The sequence below is a fragment of the Epinephelus lanceolatus genome, chromosome 22, assembly GCF_041903045.1.
Source record: "Epinephelus lanceolatus isolate andai-2023 chromosome 22, ASM4190304v1, whole genome shotgun sequence".
NCBI classification, from domain to species: domain Eukaryota; kingdom Metazoa; phylum Chordata; class Actinopteri; order Perciformes; family Serranidae; genus Epinephelus; species Epinephelus lanceolatus.
The window spans coordinates 4,780,868-4,800,526 of NC_135755.1; the positions used below are offsets into that span (position 1 = coordinate 4,780,868).

Here is a 19,659-nt window from a genome sequence, read left to right on the forward strand (position 1 = left end):
AGCCTTATAAATATGGCTCAGTAGGGGCTGGGTGGTTCAGGAGATCATTATCAGCCCACTCAATGGCTGTTATCAGTTCCTTAGGTTTTACTTTACTTTTTTTACTAAATATGAGTTTCATGTGGGACTAAACCCAGTTTGATGGGTGACAGTCCTGTGTTGTGTGTTTTGGCCCTTTTCCTGCAGAAAGTGCAAATGGTCTTCTCAACCTAATAGTAGTTGTGGCAGGCCCCTTATAACCCCTTTGCTTTAGGCTAGTTGCTACTTAATGGAGTGATAACATTTAATCTGCTGTCAAATACCTTTTTCCATTTCAGTAATATTTAAGCTAAAATGAGAGATGGCCAAAAAACAACAACAACATGCTTGTACATACTTGTTTGTGACTGGAAAAGGATTTCTAATTGTTTTTGCATGTGGACCTCTAATTCTTTATTATGGATAATAATGCTAAAGCCCTGTGCACTGTTTGTATAAGCTGGTGTGTATGCCATGTTTCAGTAATAATGTTGAGTGTGTAACCTTGTAATTACCAATTTGTATATGAGCTAAACTACACAAAAAAGTCTTGCTCACATCTTGTGAGGCTGTACACTGGTGCTTACAGAGAGTTATAGAATATTACATACAAATAAAGTTCCTACTCACATTTGTAACAGTTGTTTATGTTTTCATCTGAGCGTAAGTCTTCACATACAAACACATACAATTTAAAACAGGCCACAAAAACGTTGCACAGAAGATCAGTCAGAAAGGAATTTATTTAAAGTGCCTATGATTAGTCCTATGATGAAGCATCAAATGACAGCGTGAAAACAACCTAACAATATAATCATATCAGCTCATACACAGACCCTTTGGATTGGCATAGGATCTATAATTATTACAGTAATTTTATAAATGACATTACAATTTAGCAATCATAAACAGCTGTCTTAAACTACACATCACAGTGTTGCTAATAATTCTTCCATGATATGTTTACAGTTTGGTCACGAAAAACTGTACGATCAGGAGTTTACTATCTGTGTAGTAATGAAATCAAAAACAAATTAGTTTTGGGTGAACAACACAAAGAATAAAATAAGCTCCTGCTTCACTGTGTTACACTAAGAACAGTATACACATTTTTATTATAGGTTACCAATGACAAATCATTATTATAAGCATACATATGTTGAAATAGCATATTCTCATCTCCAGTAATAAACATCAAATAATGTTAACACTCTCTTATACCTAAAGGATGATCGATTTCCACTGACTTCCAAAACAAGCGGCCCTAAAAATCACATATATGGTCGCAGGTTTAAACATGTCCTTAAGTGTTAGTGCTGATTCATCCCTAGCGGGCCCGGTTTGGGCCCTCGGTGGTAAGTTTCTCTGCTATTCCCTGGGTTGGACAGCTGTCATTTCACCGCTGCGGGCTCCTCTCGGAGCGGCCAACAGAAAACGCTCCATAGCCAAAAATCCAACCTCACCCACGGATTTGCTGTCCCCTCAATCGGCCCCCAAACGACCCTGTTAGCACTCCAGCGGTTGGAGCCAGACAACCTGCCTGGCTTACCTCCTCTCCCCCAGCACAACCACCTGCTGCTGGCCCGGTGCCTCCCCCTGCGCGAGCATCTAACCATTCACACTCCGCTGAGCCCGGCCCGGCGGCTCCTCGGTCCTCGCCTTCACAGTCAACACAGAGGTATCTCACTCACACACACAACCGCCGACATGCTAGCACTGCTACTAGGGTGCTAGCTGCCTACCGGGCAGCTGAACCCAAACTCGATGTCTACGGACACGGTGTGGACTCCCCAGACGCTCAACATGAAGTTCTGTTGCTTGGCGATTCAATGGTCAGATTTGTTGAACTTCCTCACACCATTACATATTGTTTCTCCGGTTTTAAAGTTGCTGATATGATTGAACAAGCCCTTGCTATTATCGATCTGCATCCCTCTGTCCACACTGTAATTGTTCACCATCAAAGACTGCTTAGTCCCATATGAGCCAAGGCGTAGCCCGAGAGCCTCCGGTAGGTCTCTATTAGAGATTCTAAGATCTAGATTAAAATCCAAGGGCGACCAGGCCTTTGCTATCAGGGCCCCGTCGCTCTGGAACGACCTGCCGGACGAGATCAGGCGAGCCACATCTCTGTCCTCTTTTAAATCTCTCTTAAAAACACACTTTTTTAAATGTGCTTTTACTTAATTGCTGTTGTCATCTAATAATGTCTGTTTTCTATTTTCTAATGTTTTATTGTTTTTTATGTTCTTATAATGTTTTTATATTATTGTCATTTTATTGGATTCTGCCTGGCACGTAACCTGTTCAAAATCTGATACTCACTGTTGTTAAATTAAATGCAACAGGTTGTCACCTCAAGTCGTCACATTTCGCCACTTTGTCAGTGACCTTTCACATCTTCATATTATGTGCTAGTTATCCTTCTGCATCTGCTGTTGGGTTTACGCTCTACATTCATAAGGGAAACCAACACCAGCCCCTGGGTGAAAGTCCAGGATTCGTTGGACCCACCCATCACCCCTCCCAACTGCCATATAGGGACTTTCCAGCTCTTTATATTACATTGTAATGGAAAGCATATTAACCTGACGCTGTCCCAGCGGTGTAGGCTATCATACCAACATAATCTGTGCTGTCCGGCTGCGTAATGACCTGATGCCTTCTGTCTGTATATCACACTGCCACAACAGGTGCTGTGCAGACAACTGGCTGCATGTCATAACACTGTGAAAGGATCCTTCTGGGCACGTTACAAACTGACGCTGCCCGGTGGTGTATCATATCACCATTGAAGGAGGCTTTTGGCTTTGGGTCTGACACTGAAATCACTGACAAAGTGGTGGTATCTGATGACTTCCGAATGAGAACAGGCTCAGAAATGAATATTCCAGTGATGCTTTTATCCCAGTTTTATTATATTCGAGATATGATGTTTACATGAACACATAGAAATTTGGTTATTCTTGCCCCGTATACGTGATAAATGGGTCTATTATTATAATGGTAACTGATTACTGCATGCTAATCACACATGAGCCTGTGATGTTTCCAAAAACAAACTAGCAATGTGAGTTTATGGGTTTTCTTCTGATGTCGTATCTTATTACAACTCATGTTATTATATATTATGATGGACTCAGCTGCTGAAATAAAGACACAAATACCTGTTAATGGATCTGTTCTAAAAACAGTCAACCTGAGACCTAGACTGTTTAGTGTTTACCCGGAGTATGTACTGCCTGCAGTAGTTTATCCATCAGTATCAGCACTTTCTCCTTTTCTCTGCACATCTCTTTCAGGGTCCATTTTTGCTTTAAACAATTTTCTTTTTCCCCTAATAATTTCTGCTTTTTGTCCAATGTCATTTCTGTGTCATTGTTGAGTTCCCTCTCAACGTCCTCAAGCTTCTTTTTGTTCTCCTCATGTTTTCTCTTTACCTCCTCCAGCTGTGACTGGAGTTCATCTCTTAGTTTTGCTGTTTCAGTCTGTGCTTCCTGAAGCTTCTTTTTGTTCTCCTCACATCTTTTCTTTACCTCCTCCAGCTGTGACTGGAGTTCCTTTCTTACTTCTGCTGTTTCAGTCTGTGCTTCCTGAAGCTTCCTCTGGTTCTCCTTTGGTTCTACTTCGTTGTGCGCTGACAAGAACTCCTCTTTTTGGTCTGCCGTTTCAGTCCTCTGTTCACTCACTGTAGAAACAGTGGTCAGTTTCTGTTTTGTTGTAGAGTGAGTGTCTGGTACTGGATGAGAAAGAGAATAATAACAGAAGTGTTACTGTTGTGAGCATCCAGCCTGGGTCAGGCCCGCTCCCCTTTTACTGCATCCATTCTCAACATGTGCAGGTAACTTAATCAACAACCAAATACATGCACCTCAACTGACAACAACCACAGTAGGCGTACTTCTTTACTTCCCTCACTGCCACTTTCTGTGCTCACCTGGTGTAACATCCTCAGGAGAAGATGACAAGAGTCCTTCTGCTGAGTCACTCTCTTTGTCTCTCTCTGAAAGTGAGGGTGATTCAGCTTTATTTATCTGTAATTTATTATGTTAAACACCATAAAACTGTGTTAGTAAGCTGATACTGTAGCTTCCTCTCTTAGACCTGTCTTTCTTTTCTCTTTTCACCTGAACCTGGTTTCACCTTTTTGGAGAGAACATATTGTTAAATAAAATCAATGTGTCTGTCAAAGTGTGTAGAGTAATCAGTTTTGACTTTAATAATGTGAAATTATACATTTGCAGATTTGTGAAAAACAAATCTAACTCCAGAATTCTTGAGGACTCTCTACATGTTGGGACCCCAGAGAGCTACTTTAATTATTTTCAACACTGGTTATGGTGAAACTTAAACAGTCACCCATTAAAGTGAAAACAAATAGAATCAATGACACCTGTAGGAAGATATTAAATAAGATAAAACAATTCATAGCACTTTGATTATGAAGCTGTGTCTTACCTGTATTATTCTTTCTCCAACAAAGACACCCAATAGTGGAAATAAGGGTAAGAACAAGGACACCAATCACTGCATACAAGACTTCCCGGGGGATACCCGGATCAGCTGAAATAAAGGATACAGAACAACACTGCATTTAGAAATCCAGGAGTAATCAGAGCAAAGTGCTGATGGCTGTCTCTGCAGTGGGGCTGTAAAAGTAATTTCAGACAACTTGCCAGTTTGGTCCACACTGTACAGACACAGCTGTGACCGCTTGCTTTATGAAAGCAACTTCACAATCATACAGAGAATCTGTTGATGAACAGAAATGTCATACTGAGAGTCTTTTTCAGATGAAAACTGATGGGGGTTGAATCAAACACTGTATTTCTGTATACAGTTGATGTTTTTTAAGGCTTACAATGTTTTGGAAAGAAATTTATTTGAAGATATTGCTTATTTAGGCTCAAATTTTTTGTTGATGTGAAAAATTCTCAATTGATTATAAATTTGACAGTGAAATGGTTATTTGAGCCCCAGTTAGTTGGAAATTAACACTGGTTCATTTCCTGAATTTCTGTGCTCTTGCCCACAGTGCAAAGTTTGTAAACTAAAATGTTTCATCAACAACTTTTTTTTTAATGACGATACCGATACAGTGATGAGCTCAAAATGCATCTTGATGTTAAAAAAATACGACAAAATTTCTGTTTAATTTTAGTTGATGAGATGAGATGTGACGAAAATGTTAGTGGTGGACTTTCAGATATATAAAGCCAAGAACGATCTTAAAAATGCAGCATGAGTGACAGGCTGGTAAACTTCAGTCTGTACCAGGATGTTTCATGGGCATTCTGAGAATGTCAACAAAAGCACATGGTTAGGTTTAGAAAAAACATTATGGTTTGGCTCTACATTTATACATGAAGTGAACACCAGGCTCCCAGGAAAAAGGCCGAGTTTTTTTGGACTCGTGCCACAACGCCCACCCCCCGAAGGGAATTTCTAGCTCCTTATACTGTAGTATGTTGTTACCGGCAGCATGTTTGAGCTGATGCCATCCAGCGGTGTATCATACCAATGTGACCAGTGCCGTCCAATGGCGATTTTGAGGGGTGGCCTGGGGTGGCCAGGGCCACCCCTGAAAACTCATTGGCCACCCCAGATCTGATAGGTAGTTGGTCAAGTCCGTCAACAAAAGAAACAAGAGAAATGCTGCCAATCAATGATGACAGGTAATCAGCTGATTTAGGGCCAGTTTTACATTTTTAACTAACACAGTAATGGTCGTACTGAGGCTGTGAGAGCTGATTTCTGCTCAGCGGACATTTGGCCAATGGCCATGCAGGTCTGATAGGTGAGCCATCAGCCATGAGATGAGCATGCTGCATCTGCTGCTGCTGCTGCTGCTAATGAAACAGGAGGACGGTCACAGTGACAACGTCAAATGCAGAACTGGTGGATAAAAACGGCACGCTGAACCAAAGCCAACATTTCAATTTATGCCTTCATCAGGGCCCTGGACATGAATACTGTCTGGGTTGAAAACCACTTTTTGCACATTTTCATACGGTGCCGTAGCATTGTTTCGACCTCTCATTGTTCCGACCTCTCATTAGTCCGACGTCCCGTTGTTCTGATATGTGATTATTACTGTATTTTTGTACCATAGAGGATCAGCAACGCAACAAAAATAGGCTACTGGTCAAGATACAAGTGTCATAGAGAGGAGAGAATGAAACACCACCGCGGTGCTGAACGGCTCCCGGCGGGCGTATTTCTACCTTGATGGTGCGCCGCGACCAATGGGATGTCGGAACAATGGGCTATCGGACCAATGGGCTGTCGGAAAAATGGGCAGACCCCTTTTCGTACATCATAAGGCATCATATATAATGACATTATTCAGTCATCAGGCCTTCAACTGTGTCACCTGTATTGTTACCTATGTTTGCTTTACTAATTTAGGCCCCATCTTGTGGTTACATAAAAACACACCTGGCAAAGAACAAACCAAAAAAATCAAATTCCAGTATCTCGAACAAATTATATCTAAGCTAAATAATACCATGAACTAAGCATGTAAAGAACAACAAATATTCCTTTTTTCCTTACAAGCTTATTTTATCTTTTGCTCACAGATAAACTTTTTAATAAGGCCTATCTTTAAGTATTAAGCTTTGATTTGAATTTTTTGGTTTGTTCTGTTGCCTGGATTGCTGTGTTTTTATGTAACCACAAGATGGCGCCTCAATTAGAGCAAACACAGGTAACAATACAGGTGACACAGATGATGAGCTGATGACTGATTAATGTTGTTCTATAGGATGAGTTAAGAGCAGTTGAATATTGCTACCCTAATCTAACTTGTGAAGAGATGAGGACTTTAATCCACTATAAGGAAATGGCTCTTAGAAAATTTGTACTCTATCCTGAACATAATTACTGATTAAAAATCGACATGTTAAAATAACCAGAGATTCCTGAGGACTGTGATAGGTGGAAATGGAATAAAAAAAATGACTCTTTTTTTTTTTCCAAATATTTTTTTACCTGCATAGACACCTTTATTTGACAGTTGCGAGACAGGAAATCACGGGAGAGAGAGGGGATGTGACATGCAGCAAAGTTCCTCCGGCCAGGATTCAAACTGGGGTTGGCTGCGTACGTGGCATTATACTTCGCTATGCCATGGCCACCCCACACTAGCTTTGTGTCCCATCTTGGCCACCCCAGTAAAAATGTCCTGGATACGCCACTGGTGCCATCCAGCCAGTCAATTTGCATGTCATACTGCTGCAACAGGTGTCATCAGCCGACCAGCAGTGTATCATAACACTGTGAAAGGTTTTTGCATTGGTGTCTGACACCAAAACTGTAGACAAAGGGATGGTATTTGACAATTTCAGGCTGCATACGCCAGTATTATTTGGGTTTCGAAGGCATTCTTTGGATATGAATACATCCCACTTAGAATGTGTGTCTCAGTTATTTTTACCGCAGCTTGCAACACAAGCCTCTTGTCTGTTTCCAGTCTGCTCTGTGCATTGTCATGGACACGTTGTAAACAAACCAACTCGCCAACAGTTTGCAAGGCTGTGGTAGAGGTGCAGGCCCCAAGATGAAGCCAATATTTCTGGTCAGATGAGGAAACACACCTACCATGACACGTTATGAAAGACGTGAATATCAAAAGGTTTCTAAATATGCACAAATATTACAACACAGACCTCTTATATGCCCTATATAGACTGTGCTGCAAATACTGAGCTTGAATACAGTTGATGATGTGTGACAAAAAGCATTTCTTAATTTAAGTGGAGATTGTGTTGTATACGTCTGCAGAGATGCAAATACAACAGCAGAGAATTGAGTTTAACAAGGTTTAATACGTCTTTTAGCTTTTATATATCACACAAACTGTAATTATCATTATCATCACCAGTACTGCATTTTGACTGAAGTTTATACACTTTCTGAAGAGAAACACCTGATAATGTCAGCAGTTAATAAAATACATCTACTCATTTACCTTTTGGTATTGTGTCAAACTCCAGATATTGGCAGTCATATGCAAACGTATCATCCTCTGTAAGAACAGGAGACAGAATAAATGGAAACACTGTGAGGTCTAACAATACAAATACAGCATCCAAATATCACTTTATACATTGTCCCACATATACTGACAATTGATAGGAGATGTAAAATTTTTAAGCTTAAGTGTTTCAAGTTAAATGTTTCCGTAAGAACAGAAAGTCCAATTCAGGTTTAACTTCAGGCTTACGTTCAGTAAAAGATCAACTAGAAAAAATTGTGTTCAAAATATCAAGCTGCTGTTATTCAATGTAGGTATTAGAGACTGAGTTAAGCTGGTTCAGCTAGTTGTGGTTGGCTAAAAGGGAATGTGTTGATGCTGAAGAGCTTCAAGACACTATCTTGCTGATACCTGCCTCCCCAGTTTGAAACTGTCGAATTAACTTCAAAGTCAAACACTGTTACATTCAATAGTGCACCTGTAGTTAAAAATTTGCTGGTTTCTTCTGTCTCCTCCTCCATCATTTCCTTTTCCTTTTCAAAGGCACGTTCACCTGTTGAGAAAGCATTTAACAAATCATTTTTATTGCTTAGCTGGGCATCAGATTAACCGGAGGAAATTAATTTCTTCTTTAAACTGAAAAATCTGAAAAACTCTGATGGGGCTCAGGCCTCATCCTGAAGATGTTCCCTACAAATGACTTCACTGAACATAACATAACACATAACGGGGTAGTCAGGTTACGCAAGCTTGGCATTTCCTTCCTAAAATACATGGCAAAATAAAAATAAATACTTTTATTTATACACAGATTTATTGTATTGACAATTTAATCCATTACTCATTTACCTGATGGTGGTGGTGGTGGTGTGGTGGTCTTTACTGATGGCCAATCAGATGAGGTCACGTCATCCCCTGTAAAAACAGCAGACAGTTAGTTTTAATCTAGTAATAATAATACAGTCCAATAGTTTTAATTTGTTATTTGATGCTATAAACACGGTCTGACCACCCAGGCTTTTATTTTGGTAATTCCGCTGACCTCCATTGTGAATTTGCATATTAGCTAAATATTTAGTTTCACCAAGCACATTTAGATTTAACATTTAACATTTCGATTTAACATTTATATTTCGATTTAAAATTTGGATTTAACATTTAACATTTCGATTTACATTTAACATTTCGATTTAACATTTCGATTTATATTTAACATTTAGATTTAGATTAAACATTCAGATTTAGATTAAACATTTAGATTTAATATTTAACATTTAGATTTAACATTTAGATTAGGATTTCTATTTCAATTTAACATTTAGATTTCGATTTAACATTCAGATTTAACATTTAACATTTAGGTTTCGATTTAACATTTGGATTTAACATTTAACATTTAGGTTTAACATTTAATATTTAGATTTAACTGTGACAAATTATATTTAACATATTTCAAATAGTGCTGTAAATGTGGTAAAAAGTGATTTTAAAAAAAAATCACACTACCTTTTTAAATGTTTGAAGCTAAATGTGGCAAAATGGTGCGGTTAATTTCAGTGTGAGCCACTTTACAAATGTAACCCCGTATGAACACAATAAAAACTACATATAGGTGAGACACTGTGATGTATTTATCATCTTAATGAAACAGCACAGAAATTGTGATCAACCAGTGGAAATTAAGTTCTTCTTCAAATTAAAAAAATCCTAAAAAACTGTGATGGGCATCAGGTCTCATCCTGAAGATGTTCCCTACAAATGACTTTACTAAACATAACATAACACATAACGGGGTAGTCAGGTTATGCAAGCTTGGCATTTCTAAAATACACGGCAAAATAAAAATAAATACTTTCATTTACACACAGATGCACTGTATTGACAATTTAATCTATTAATGAAATACATTTACTCATTTACCAGATGGTGGTGGTGGTGTGGTGGTGGTCTTTACTGATGGCCAATCAGATGAGGTCACGTCATCCCCTGTAAAAACAGTAGACAGTAAATGGAGGCACACTGATGCCCGAAAAGATATCTTTACTTTTAAATTTTTGTTTTCCTCCACCCCAACCCCCTAGTGTCTCCAAGTGGTAGCCTACTATTGTTGCAAGTCTCACAAAGATAACAGGATTGCATTCTGTTTTCCTCAGAGCAGAGCAAATATAACACAAATATATGGGTATTAAATATAAATATCAACACACTCACCTTTAAGCATTTATTCAAAGCAATCAACAAAGGTTGTAAAGGTGAGTGACAAAAACACATCCTAATATCAGCCACAACAAACCAAGGTGAAACTAAAGCTCTAGTTGCCTGCTTGTTAATACGACATCTCTAATTCAACACTTAAACACGTAAAACAAAGTAAATTACTATCAAAACAAAGCAAACAAACTTATGAAGCAATAGACAGGAAAAGCTATTCTCTTACATACTGCACATGGATACTATTGAGTGACTGGTGATAGCTACCATTAGCTACTGAGGAAAACAAAAGCACTTCTTTTGTGCCTTAAACTGAGCCTTCATTTTCACAGGATATCATACCCGGTGGGCTGGGCTCAGAATCAAATATTCTCTGCACTGCCTGCTGCTGGTTTTCTCTTTCAGTCCATGACAATGAGTACAAGATTAATGCTGCAGCCTGAGTAGGACTAGATACATTCAGTTTCATGTGTGATGGCAACTGGCTGTTAGCTGCTATTATGGATATTAATTGTGTCATATTATTTAACATTCCACTCAACTGGTCTACAGTGTATGATGAGATTGTAGTAGCTGATGTGTGTCTCCTTGTTTACCTGCTGATGTTGTGCTGAACCTGAATGATGGCCTGACAGATGAGATCACTTCATCCCCTTTAAAAACATAAGAATACACAGCATCCAAATGTTAATATATGTTGCCAGAGATAGGTGAATTAGGTTAGGTATGTTTCAGTGAACACTAAAATTCCAGTTCATGTGTGACTTTAGGTCTATCAGTAACAAAAAAATAAACTGTGTTACATATATCATCATCTGTTTCAAACAAACATCAGACTTTCAACCGAGAGGCCGCTGTTCGTTTCTCATGAGAAACAAAAAGTCGTTGTTGACATCTCTTAATTTGATGTCCTTTCATGTAGTTAAAGCACATTATGTGAAGTACTTATGTCACTTTATGACATCTAACATCCAGTATGTAACAAATGTAGTTATTATAACCAAAAACACCATTTTTCTTCTTAACCTAACCAAATAGTTTTGAGGCCTCAGCCCAACCGGGCCACCACCACGTAATTTCACTCCCAACTCTGCAAAGACCACAGTTTTGTCAGCGATCTTGGTGTCAGACATCAACACACAGAGACCCCTTCTGTGGCCTTATGACACCAAGTAGCAACCTCTGAGGCTGAGAAATGAAGTCAATGTGAAAGTGCCAAGAATTGCAGTTCCTCTAATGGCCACTTGAGGCTGGCTCCAAAATAGAGTAAATCGCCATAGGCCCCCATGCAGAAATAAGAACTGCGGAACAGCAGAAATACCTACCCCTCAAAAAAATAAAATAAAATACAAAGTACTGGTGCCAAAAATGTATCAAAATAAAATACATGTATTTTGTATTTTCAAATACAGTAAATACTTTTTTCTTTTTCTTTTTAGCAGCGAGCTGCAGCTCTATAGGTCACTCTGTCGGTCGGTTGGTCGGTCAGTTGGTTGGTCCACAAAGCTTTTCATGAATAACTCAAAAAGGCATTGCTTAAAATGCTTAAAATTTGCATACTGCAACTAGAGACCATGAGTAACTATACCAGAAAGAATGCCCACGATTCGTTCATAGGTGGCGCTATACTAACCGTTTCAAATATTTTTGTGAATAACTCAAAAAGCCTAAAGACACTGTTGGGAAGAGGAGGAGCTAAATATGATCATTGGCAATAATTCATAATTATTAATATTAATTATGGATTATTAAAATATTTGATTAATTAATTAATAATTAATTAATTATTACGTAAGCATAATAATCAAATTAGCTTACAGCGGGGCACCACCGGGAAAACCCGGGCCGATGATCAGACGTAAATTCAATCTCAAGAGTGTTCACTTAGGAAGCTAATTCTAGGGAGATATCAGCAACTATAAGATGAACAGGAAGGAGTGGAGCTCAGGCACTGACTTTGTCAACCAGCTTCATCACAGTATACAATGAAAAACCAGAGCAACCTCTCTTTGCAGTATAACAGGGTTTATTCACACTGATGACATTAATTTACAACCAACATCAACATTGCTCCATAAACCCTATCAACTATAAAACACTACTGAATCAACCAGCAAGCATCAAGAAGGGTGTGTGTGTGTGTGTGTGTGTGTGGGTGTGTATGAGGGTGTGGGAGAAAGTGGGTGAGTGAGCGAGAATGTGTGTGTGTGTGTGTATGTGTATGTATGTGTGTGTGTGAGAGAGGGTGTGGAAGAAAGTGGTCGAGTGAGCGAGAATGTGTGAGTGTGTGTGTGTGTGTGTGTGTGTCTGAGCGAGTGGGTGTGTGAGAGAGAGAGAGGTGTGTGAGCGTAGCAAGATGGCGGCTGTGACGCTGCAAGCTACGTCACGCAATGGTGGCTCGCCAAGAAAGCACGGGACTCAAAAAAAGGAGGGGAGCGGGTAGAGAGGGAAGTTCAAATTGCTCGGCTCCAAGTGTAGGTTAGTGGAAGAGAGGAAGAGAGAAAGGGAAGCACTCAGCAGTGTGGTCACGCAGGCGGTATCGAGATGCCGTAACCCGTCTGTGTTACGCAGAGACGCGCTCGGCTCAGCTGGTGAGCGGCGTGAATCTGGACATTGAACCAACACAGCCGAAGTACTGATCAATCCCGTGTGCGGGGCGACACAATAGCGGTCCGACGAGGTCGGATCACTACGTATTACAAGCAGACACAAACGGGCAGGAGAATAACAGACAGCACCAACACAGGCAATATTTTTACAATATCAATGCAGCCAAAATCGGACACGGCGGTCCGTATCAACAAGCCCTTACAAAACTTAAAAAGAAAACACACACTAACTAATATCTGCCCAGAGCTAAAGCCTCTTACTGTTGCAGAAGGTGGAGTGATGTGTCGGTCATTCCTCGTGCGTCCTTGTTGCTGCTGGTCAGCTGGGGTGCTGTGTTGGGGGTTGAATCAGCTGATTCACACAGAGAAAGGGGGTTGACTGATTCCTTTGTTCTTTTGGGCGCCAACATGTGGTCTCAGGCTTTGATTGTTACATGTAGGCCCAAAAGTTTATGGATAAAGTGTAGGCCTTTGTTAGAAATCCTTGTACGGCACAACAACACTGTAGCTACTGTAGCTAGTTAACTTGTTTGCTGTCTAATTTGGAGCCTTTGCAGCCCTGTGTTCAACTTTTTTCAAACAAATAAGAGAAAAAAAAAAGCTAGGGGCATGTAGGCTACCCTAAAATATTATCTATTGATTCAGATTTAGATTCAGACAACTTTACTGAGTCCACGTGAGGCAATTCATTTGTAGCAGACTCATCCCAAGCATCAACCACAACAACATATAGTTTCCTATGTCATGCACAGTCCAGTAAAACAGACCACTAGGTCACTGAAGGGCACATTGAATGGCCCAAGTTTCAAAAAACATATAGATACAAATATATACATATATACATATATACATATATATATATATATATATATATATATATATATATATATATATATATATATATGCATATAAAAAATATTGTTACATCCAATATTATAAGAATGTGTAGCCTATTATTTTTGTTTTTTGATTCATGGAGAAAGTATTTTGAGTATTCTAAATACAAAATTACTCCACTCATAAGTATTTTGTTAGAAATTACATTTGCTTTTTATCGGCCTTATCAAATAAGAATTACAAAATTCTCAAATGTAATTGAAATATGTATTTTATATATGTAAATATGTATTTTATACTGCCCATCCCTGCCCCTGACGCAGTAGGGTATCAGGTCCACTGACAAATGGTTGTAATTGAGAAATTGGGATGAGAGTATGCTGCCAACACATGATGTGTTGTTCGGAGGTCGTGGTCATTTCATCTATTTCTGTGAGATCATGATGGTATCAACATGCAGCATAATTGAAAAAAAAAAGTTTCTTTTTAAAGAAGTTCTTTCAGTAATGCTGTGGGGCATCCTGTCACCTCTTCACTGTACACTGCTGTCTAATGAAGACAAAAAAAAACAAAACAAAAAAAACACAGAGCTGAAACTGGTGTGTTTTTGTATAATTTACTGTACCTTCAGAAGTCTGTATGAGCAGAAGGAAGACAACAAAGGTGAGGGCGGGAAGGGAAAGTAATCCACTGATGGCACTGAGCACAGAATGAGGTGATAATTCGTACATCCTGGAGTTCTGAAAAATAAAACCAACTGTAATTTACAAAGAAAAATAAGAAAGAGCAGATACATGTCTGAGTTAGTATACAAAAGTATCAAGTGAGTGTTGTTGAATTGTCTTTGTAAAAATGCAATGCAGTTGATCAATCACTGTTAAAGGTTCAGACCTGAAGCAAGAGCCATGTACATGCCCTAACTTTTTGGAAGTGTGATACTAAGTTGCTGAAGGAACTGTTCAAGACATAATGGTCAAATATTTATGAATCAGAGGTGGAAATATCCTGATTTTTCCAAAAACACTGGATCTTACATTTCTCGTGATACAACTAAAAATCTTAATTTTTTAACCAAAACCACACAAAATAGCAGAGAAAGAAGAGGTGTATAAGCTGGTCATCCAGTGGACATCAGCACATCAGCTAGATAGGCAGGAGATTGTGTCTGGCAGCTGCAGTGCAGCTGAGTTTGGTGGACACTTTCCATGACAGTCAGCAGTGGCAAACCCCTTTTTCACCTGCTGGACTAAAATTAGCATGACACTTTTTCTCAAATATCCTCCAAGACAACTGTGAGTAACAGGAAAAGACCTTTTGTCTTTCCTCTGTGCCAACCTCATGAAAAAAATACAGTATATTATAATTTTTTTGGGAGGAAAAATATTGACAAGACATATCGGACAGGATGATAGTAGATAATATGGAATATATCTGCCAATTATGACTGCTTCAGTTTCCTGTGGTTGATATTCTATTCTTCTTATCCTCCTGTCTTTTTCTTTTCTTACCTTCACCGATTGCAGTTTTTGATTCCTCTGTTTCTTCAGACCTTCCAATGGAGGCTGTACCTCTCCATTGTCCCCTGAGAAGAAGAGTGTGAAATTGAACAAGACGCAGAAGCACAACAGTGTTTTGGTCAAACTAAAACTGAATTTCATAACAGTTAAAGTGAGCTTAAGGTATTTAACCATTTAAAAAATGAAAATAAACTGTTTTTATTAGTTCAGTTATATTAAAGCAAACTTTAAGTACTTCGTACTTCTATTACCATACTTCATACAAGGTGTCCCCCTCGGTTCAGTGCTTGGTCCCCTCCCATTCATCCTTTACATACTCCCCCTTGGCAACATCATTTGCAGCCATGGCCTCAACTAGCCATCCAGTGCTACATCTTCACTCCATCCATCACCACTGAAACTCTACTGTGACCACCTGCCTCAATGACATCAAGTCCTGGATGCAAGTAAACTTCCTCAAACTGAACTGTGAAAAAGTCTGACATGTCCATCATCCGTCCCATAACTGTCACCAAAACCTCTCACAACTTCTGCCTCACCATTGACAATCCCACTCTGCTTTCCTCCCCACACACCTGCAACCTCCGAGTCAATTTCAATAAAAACCTCTCTTTCAGAAAACATGTCATTCAAATCATCACCAGTACTGCCTTCTTCCACCTAAAAAAACGTAGCTGGTCTCTGCCCATAACTCTCCCCCTCTGCTGCTTAAACTCTCATCCATGCCTTCATCACTTACAGTACCGACTGTAACATCATTCTTTATGGTGTATCATCCAAAATCCTAAATAAACTCAAATACATCCAGAACTCTGCTGCCCGTCTGCTCACACATTCCTGCTCCTGCAATCACCCCTGTCCTTCAGAACCTCCACTGGCTCCCTGTCCCACAACTTCTCCTCACTTATAAAGCCCTCCATAACCAGGCCCCCTTCTACCTCACTGACCTGCTCCACCACCACGCTCCTTCCTGCACCTCTCAGGACCAAGCACTGGATCTGGGGCAACAGAGCCTTCTCCATAGCTGCTCCCTCCCTCAGGAACACTCTCCCCAAACACATTTGAGACTGCACCTACCTCTCCCAGTTCAAATCACCCATATTTTCAAAATGGTTTTTAATGTGTGATTGATGTTGTGCATATTCTATTGTAGCCTATTTTATGATCATTTTTAAGTAATGTAAAGTGTCTTTGAGTACTAGAAAAGCACTTTAAGAACAAAATATGTAATTATTATTATTATTATTACTATTCATTGAATTTAATGAAGTAATCCAAAATATTTAATAAAATTATTTTTACTTACTAGACCATGGAAGCAGAGTCAGTAAAAACGTCAAAGATTGCAGCATTCGAACATCCATGATTGAGATTTAGTATATTGGAGTGGATAAGACCAAATCACCTGGAAAAATAAAACACACAACATACCACTTATTGAACACTATAAGTAAATAATCAACAGACATGCAGAGGCACAGCTGAGTTGTATGCATTCAATTTAATTTGTTTCAAATTTCACAAAAAATGGTTAGGTGCCATTTGGACCTGTTCAAAACTTCACAGAATGACAGTCCTCCCAAGACAAACAACAGCAAAAGTTGTGTATTATAATGACTTATACAACCTATTTTTGCAATTTCAAGTATCTCAAATTTATAAGAAGTTTTTTTATATTGTTATTTCATTCCATGTTGATCAAACATTGTCAAATGTACACCTGGCAGAAACAGAAAGGGGTTGAAAAATAAAATCATGCAAAAGAAGACATGAATCACAAGATGTGAAATCATATATGTTTTCAGGTCTCTCTTGAGAACAATCTCGATGTCAACAATATTACCTGATTAAATAGAGTTTATAGAAGTTGGACTTTGAAACAGGAGACGACTACACACATCCTTTTCCTTATCAAAAGTCAACATTGTTTCATATTTACTATGACCACCGCCATCTTTCTCTAATCTTAATACAGTAGTTTTTTGTGCACAATTTAATAAAACCTTAACCAGTTGTTGACCAAGAAGCAGCAAAGAAAATGTGGTGTAACAAGAAAAAGAGGTGGAAACATAAAGAAGCAACATCCTTCTTGAAATCTTTCATAACACAGAGATGGTTATGTTAGTTTATGTAATAATGCACAACAGCAAGTACAGAAGAGTGCAATATAATAGTCACACAGTAAGTAACATTTCACAACAGGTCGCCGCAGTGCCAAATGCAAGATGCAGGCAGAAAGTGGCAACAACAGGGACATAACTTTCACGGAAAGTAGCAAGGGAGCAAATGTGTCTTTGTATTTTGTCCAACGTTGCACATTTTTGAAATGAAAATAACAATAATATGCTTCGGACTGAGTGTACAAGGTTTCTGTGAATAAAGATTTTTACCGGATGATAGATTAAAAAAGCGTAGGCTATACAAAAAACATGGACTTAGTGTGCAAGGACCTGAACATGACACGGTGTTAAACGTGTTATGTTCCCCTCTAAAAACCTGGAACTTTGAACAGAGAAAGTAAGGACCACCAGCCACAAATCACTTTGAGTGGCAGATTATAAATTCTGTTAATAATGCAAACATTATCAATAATGAATAATTTATATATATATATATATATATATATTTTTTTTTTTCATTTAACCTTTATTTTACCAGGCAGATTTGCTTGAGATCAAAAGATCTCTTTTACGAGCAAGGCCTGGCCAAAATTGCAGCAGTTTACAAAACATAATAAGACACACATAAAGAAAAAGCACAGACATGAGAAAAAGAGAAAAAGGCCCAGAGTCCTATGGAGGGGTTATAATCAAATATGATCAAATATGGTAACAGATTAAATAAACATATCCAGGAGGATTGATGATTTTTGATTGACCCTTAAATGCACACAAAATAGGTTATGGTGCGTTTTAAAGATACCTTTACATTTATGCATTATGACAAGCACATCAACAAACAACAACAATAAAAGAGAAGCTACGGCACTGACCCAAAATGTTAAGATAGTTCGTCCTTCAATAAAAGCCAAAAGGAAAAATTAATGAATAAATCAAAATTATATTATTCATTTTTCTTGTCCAACTCATGTCTGTTTGTCTTTCTGCTGGTTTGTGCTGGACAGGGTTTGTACGGTAGGTTTATCGAAGCTTTCTGTAAATGGATGCCAGCTGCTGCTGTAAAGATTGAACCATAAATGTGATCCTAAAGAGGTTAGTTACCTTTAAATTTTAATAGTCATTTGATTACTTTTTTTCCATTTGTTGCATAAATTGTGAATTAATGCAGCTTTAAGTTAGTCAGCAAATGGTTTACAAGTTGGTTCAAACTCCTTCAACCAAGTGTTAGGATTTTTTTTTGTGTGTGGGTATATGTCCTACAATTATAAAGGTACGCTTGTACCTGTCTGTGCTTTGCATTTGCAGTGAAAGGAATTTGAGAAGTACTTTAATCTAAAGTTTCAAGTACAGCCAGGAATTGACATTCAATCTATTCAAAATCTTTCCAAAATTACTGATGATTCACAATGGATAATATTCCATTTTTAGAAATTTCAAATGAGGAAACGCATTATTGCCATTCCAGTTACAGTTCCTGGTGCAATTAACCTCTCATATTTTGCAAAAACCTTGCTATGTAATTCCAACTTCTCACTAACAAATGTATAAGAGAATAATTTCTGTTTAAGTCTTCATACCTGTCGTGTGTATCAAAGCTTCAGCTCACCAACAAGCTGCTCAGTCAACGTCCTCAAATAAAATATGTTGCACTTTAACCATGGTCTAGAAATTAGATAGAGTGTGTTCACCAAGTTTTACAGCCTGTTATAGCCTCAAATCATGTTCATGTCTAAACTTTCACTTTGTGCTTGGCAGCAGCAACAAGTAAGAGAGTAAGAGGCAATGAGTCATAAATAATGAGTTGTAAAAAGCCTCGCAAGGACTTTGACCGTTCTGACAATGAGGTATATGGTTACTGTATCATAACATGTTTGGAAGTTACATCAGGTAATTTCCATGCCACCTTGGTTACATGGCATCAAAATCTTAATGAGATGTATGGAAAGTGTCTGATCTCCTGCAGAGGGCAGAGTAGGACCAGTTCAACTTAACCATGAGAAAGGAGACAGAAAAGGAGACATGGAGACAATTGGTGTCACAAAGATGAAATTATGACATTTTTTCAGTCCCTCCCATGTCCTGAATGCTCTGCAGGAGTGAATGCTCTGCAGTATATGTTACAGAGAGGTGGAATATATCACCTGGAAGCTGTAAACCTGAAGGTTAATTTGAGATGCAGCTCAACGCTGTGTGGCAAGTTTCTATAAATGTGTCATAAACACTGCATGACAAAAAGTGCATAGTTTGTGCCCGAACCTTTATGGGACTAACATAAAGTGGACATGTCTGTAAAGGAGAGATTCGTGGGTACCCACAGAACCTATATTCATTCAGATATCTTGAAGTTAGAGGTCAAGGAACCTCTTTGA

The 19,659-nt window shown here is 38.6% G+C and overlaps 1 protein-coding gene across 3 annotated transcripts; it reads right to left on the reverse strand.

The window, feature by feature from the left end:
* Positions 1 to 738: 738 nt before the first annotated feature.
* LOC117245952 (uncharacterized) lies at positions 739 to 18,985 on the reverse strand. 3 transcript variants are annotated; one of them, XM_078163917.1, is made up of 12 exons: positions 18,868 to 18,985; positions 16,477 to 16,575; positions 15,162 to 15,235; positions 14,279 to 14,393; positions 10,804 to 10,860; positions 9,917 to 9,982; positions 8,846 to 8,911; positions 8,475 to 8,549; positions 7,991 to 8,047; positions 4,477 to 4,581; positions 3,956 to 4,021; positions 739 to 3,757 (listed from the first exon to the last, which is right to left on the reverse strand). In XM_078163917.1, exons 2-12 carry the CDS (start codon positions 16,532 to 16,534, stop codon positions 3,234 to 3,236), a joined length of 1,263 nt encoding a protein of 420 aa, XP_078020043.1. In that variant the 5' UTR covers positions 16,535 to 16,575; positions 18,868 to 18,985; the 3' UTR covers positions 739 to 3,233. The 3 variants fall into 3 exon arrangements, with proteins under 3 accessions (XP_078020043.1, XP_078020045.1, XP_078020044.1); XM_078163919.1 differs by lacking the exon at positions 9,917 to 9,982; XM_078163918.1 differs by lacking the exon at positions 3,956 to 4,021.
* Between the last annotated feature and the right edge of the window lie 674 nt (positions 18,986 to 19,659).

Bases quoted from the DNA above. Each gene is read 5' to 3' on its own strand.
- LOC117245952 (XM_078163917.1), bottom strand. From the start codon at position 16,534: ATGGATGTTCGAATGCTGCAATCTTTGACGTTTTTACTGACTCTGCTT. The intron at 15,236-16,476 runs GTAAGTAAAAAT...TCTTCTTCTCAG, and splicing joins GACTCTGCTTCCATGGTCTA to GGGACAATGGAGAGGTACAG. The intron at 4,582-7,990 runs GTAAATGAGTAG...CCTTTATTTCAG, and splicing joins GTTTGACACAATACCAAAAG to CTGATCCGGGTATCCCCCGG.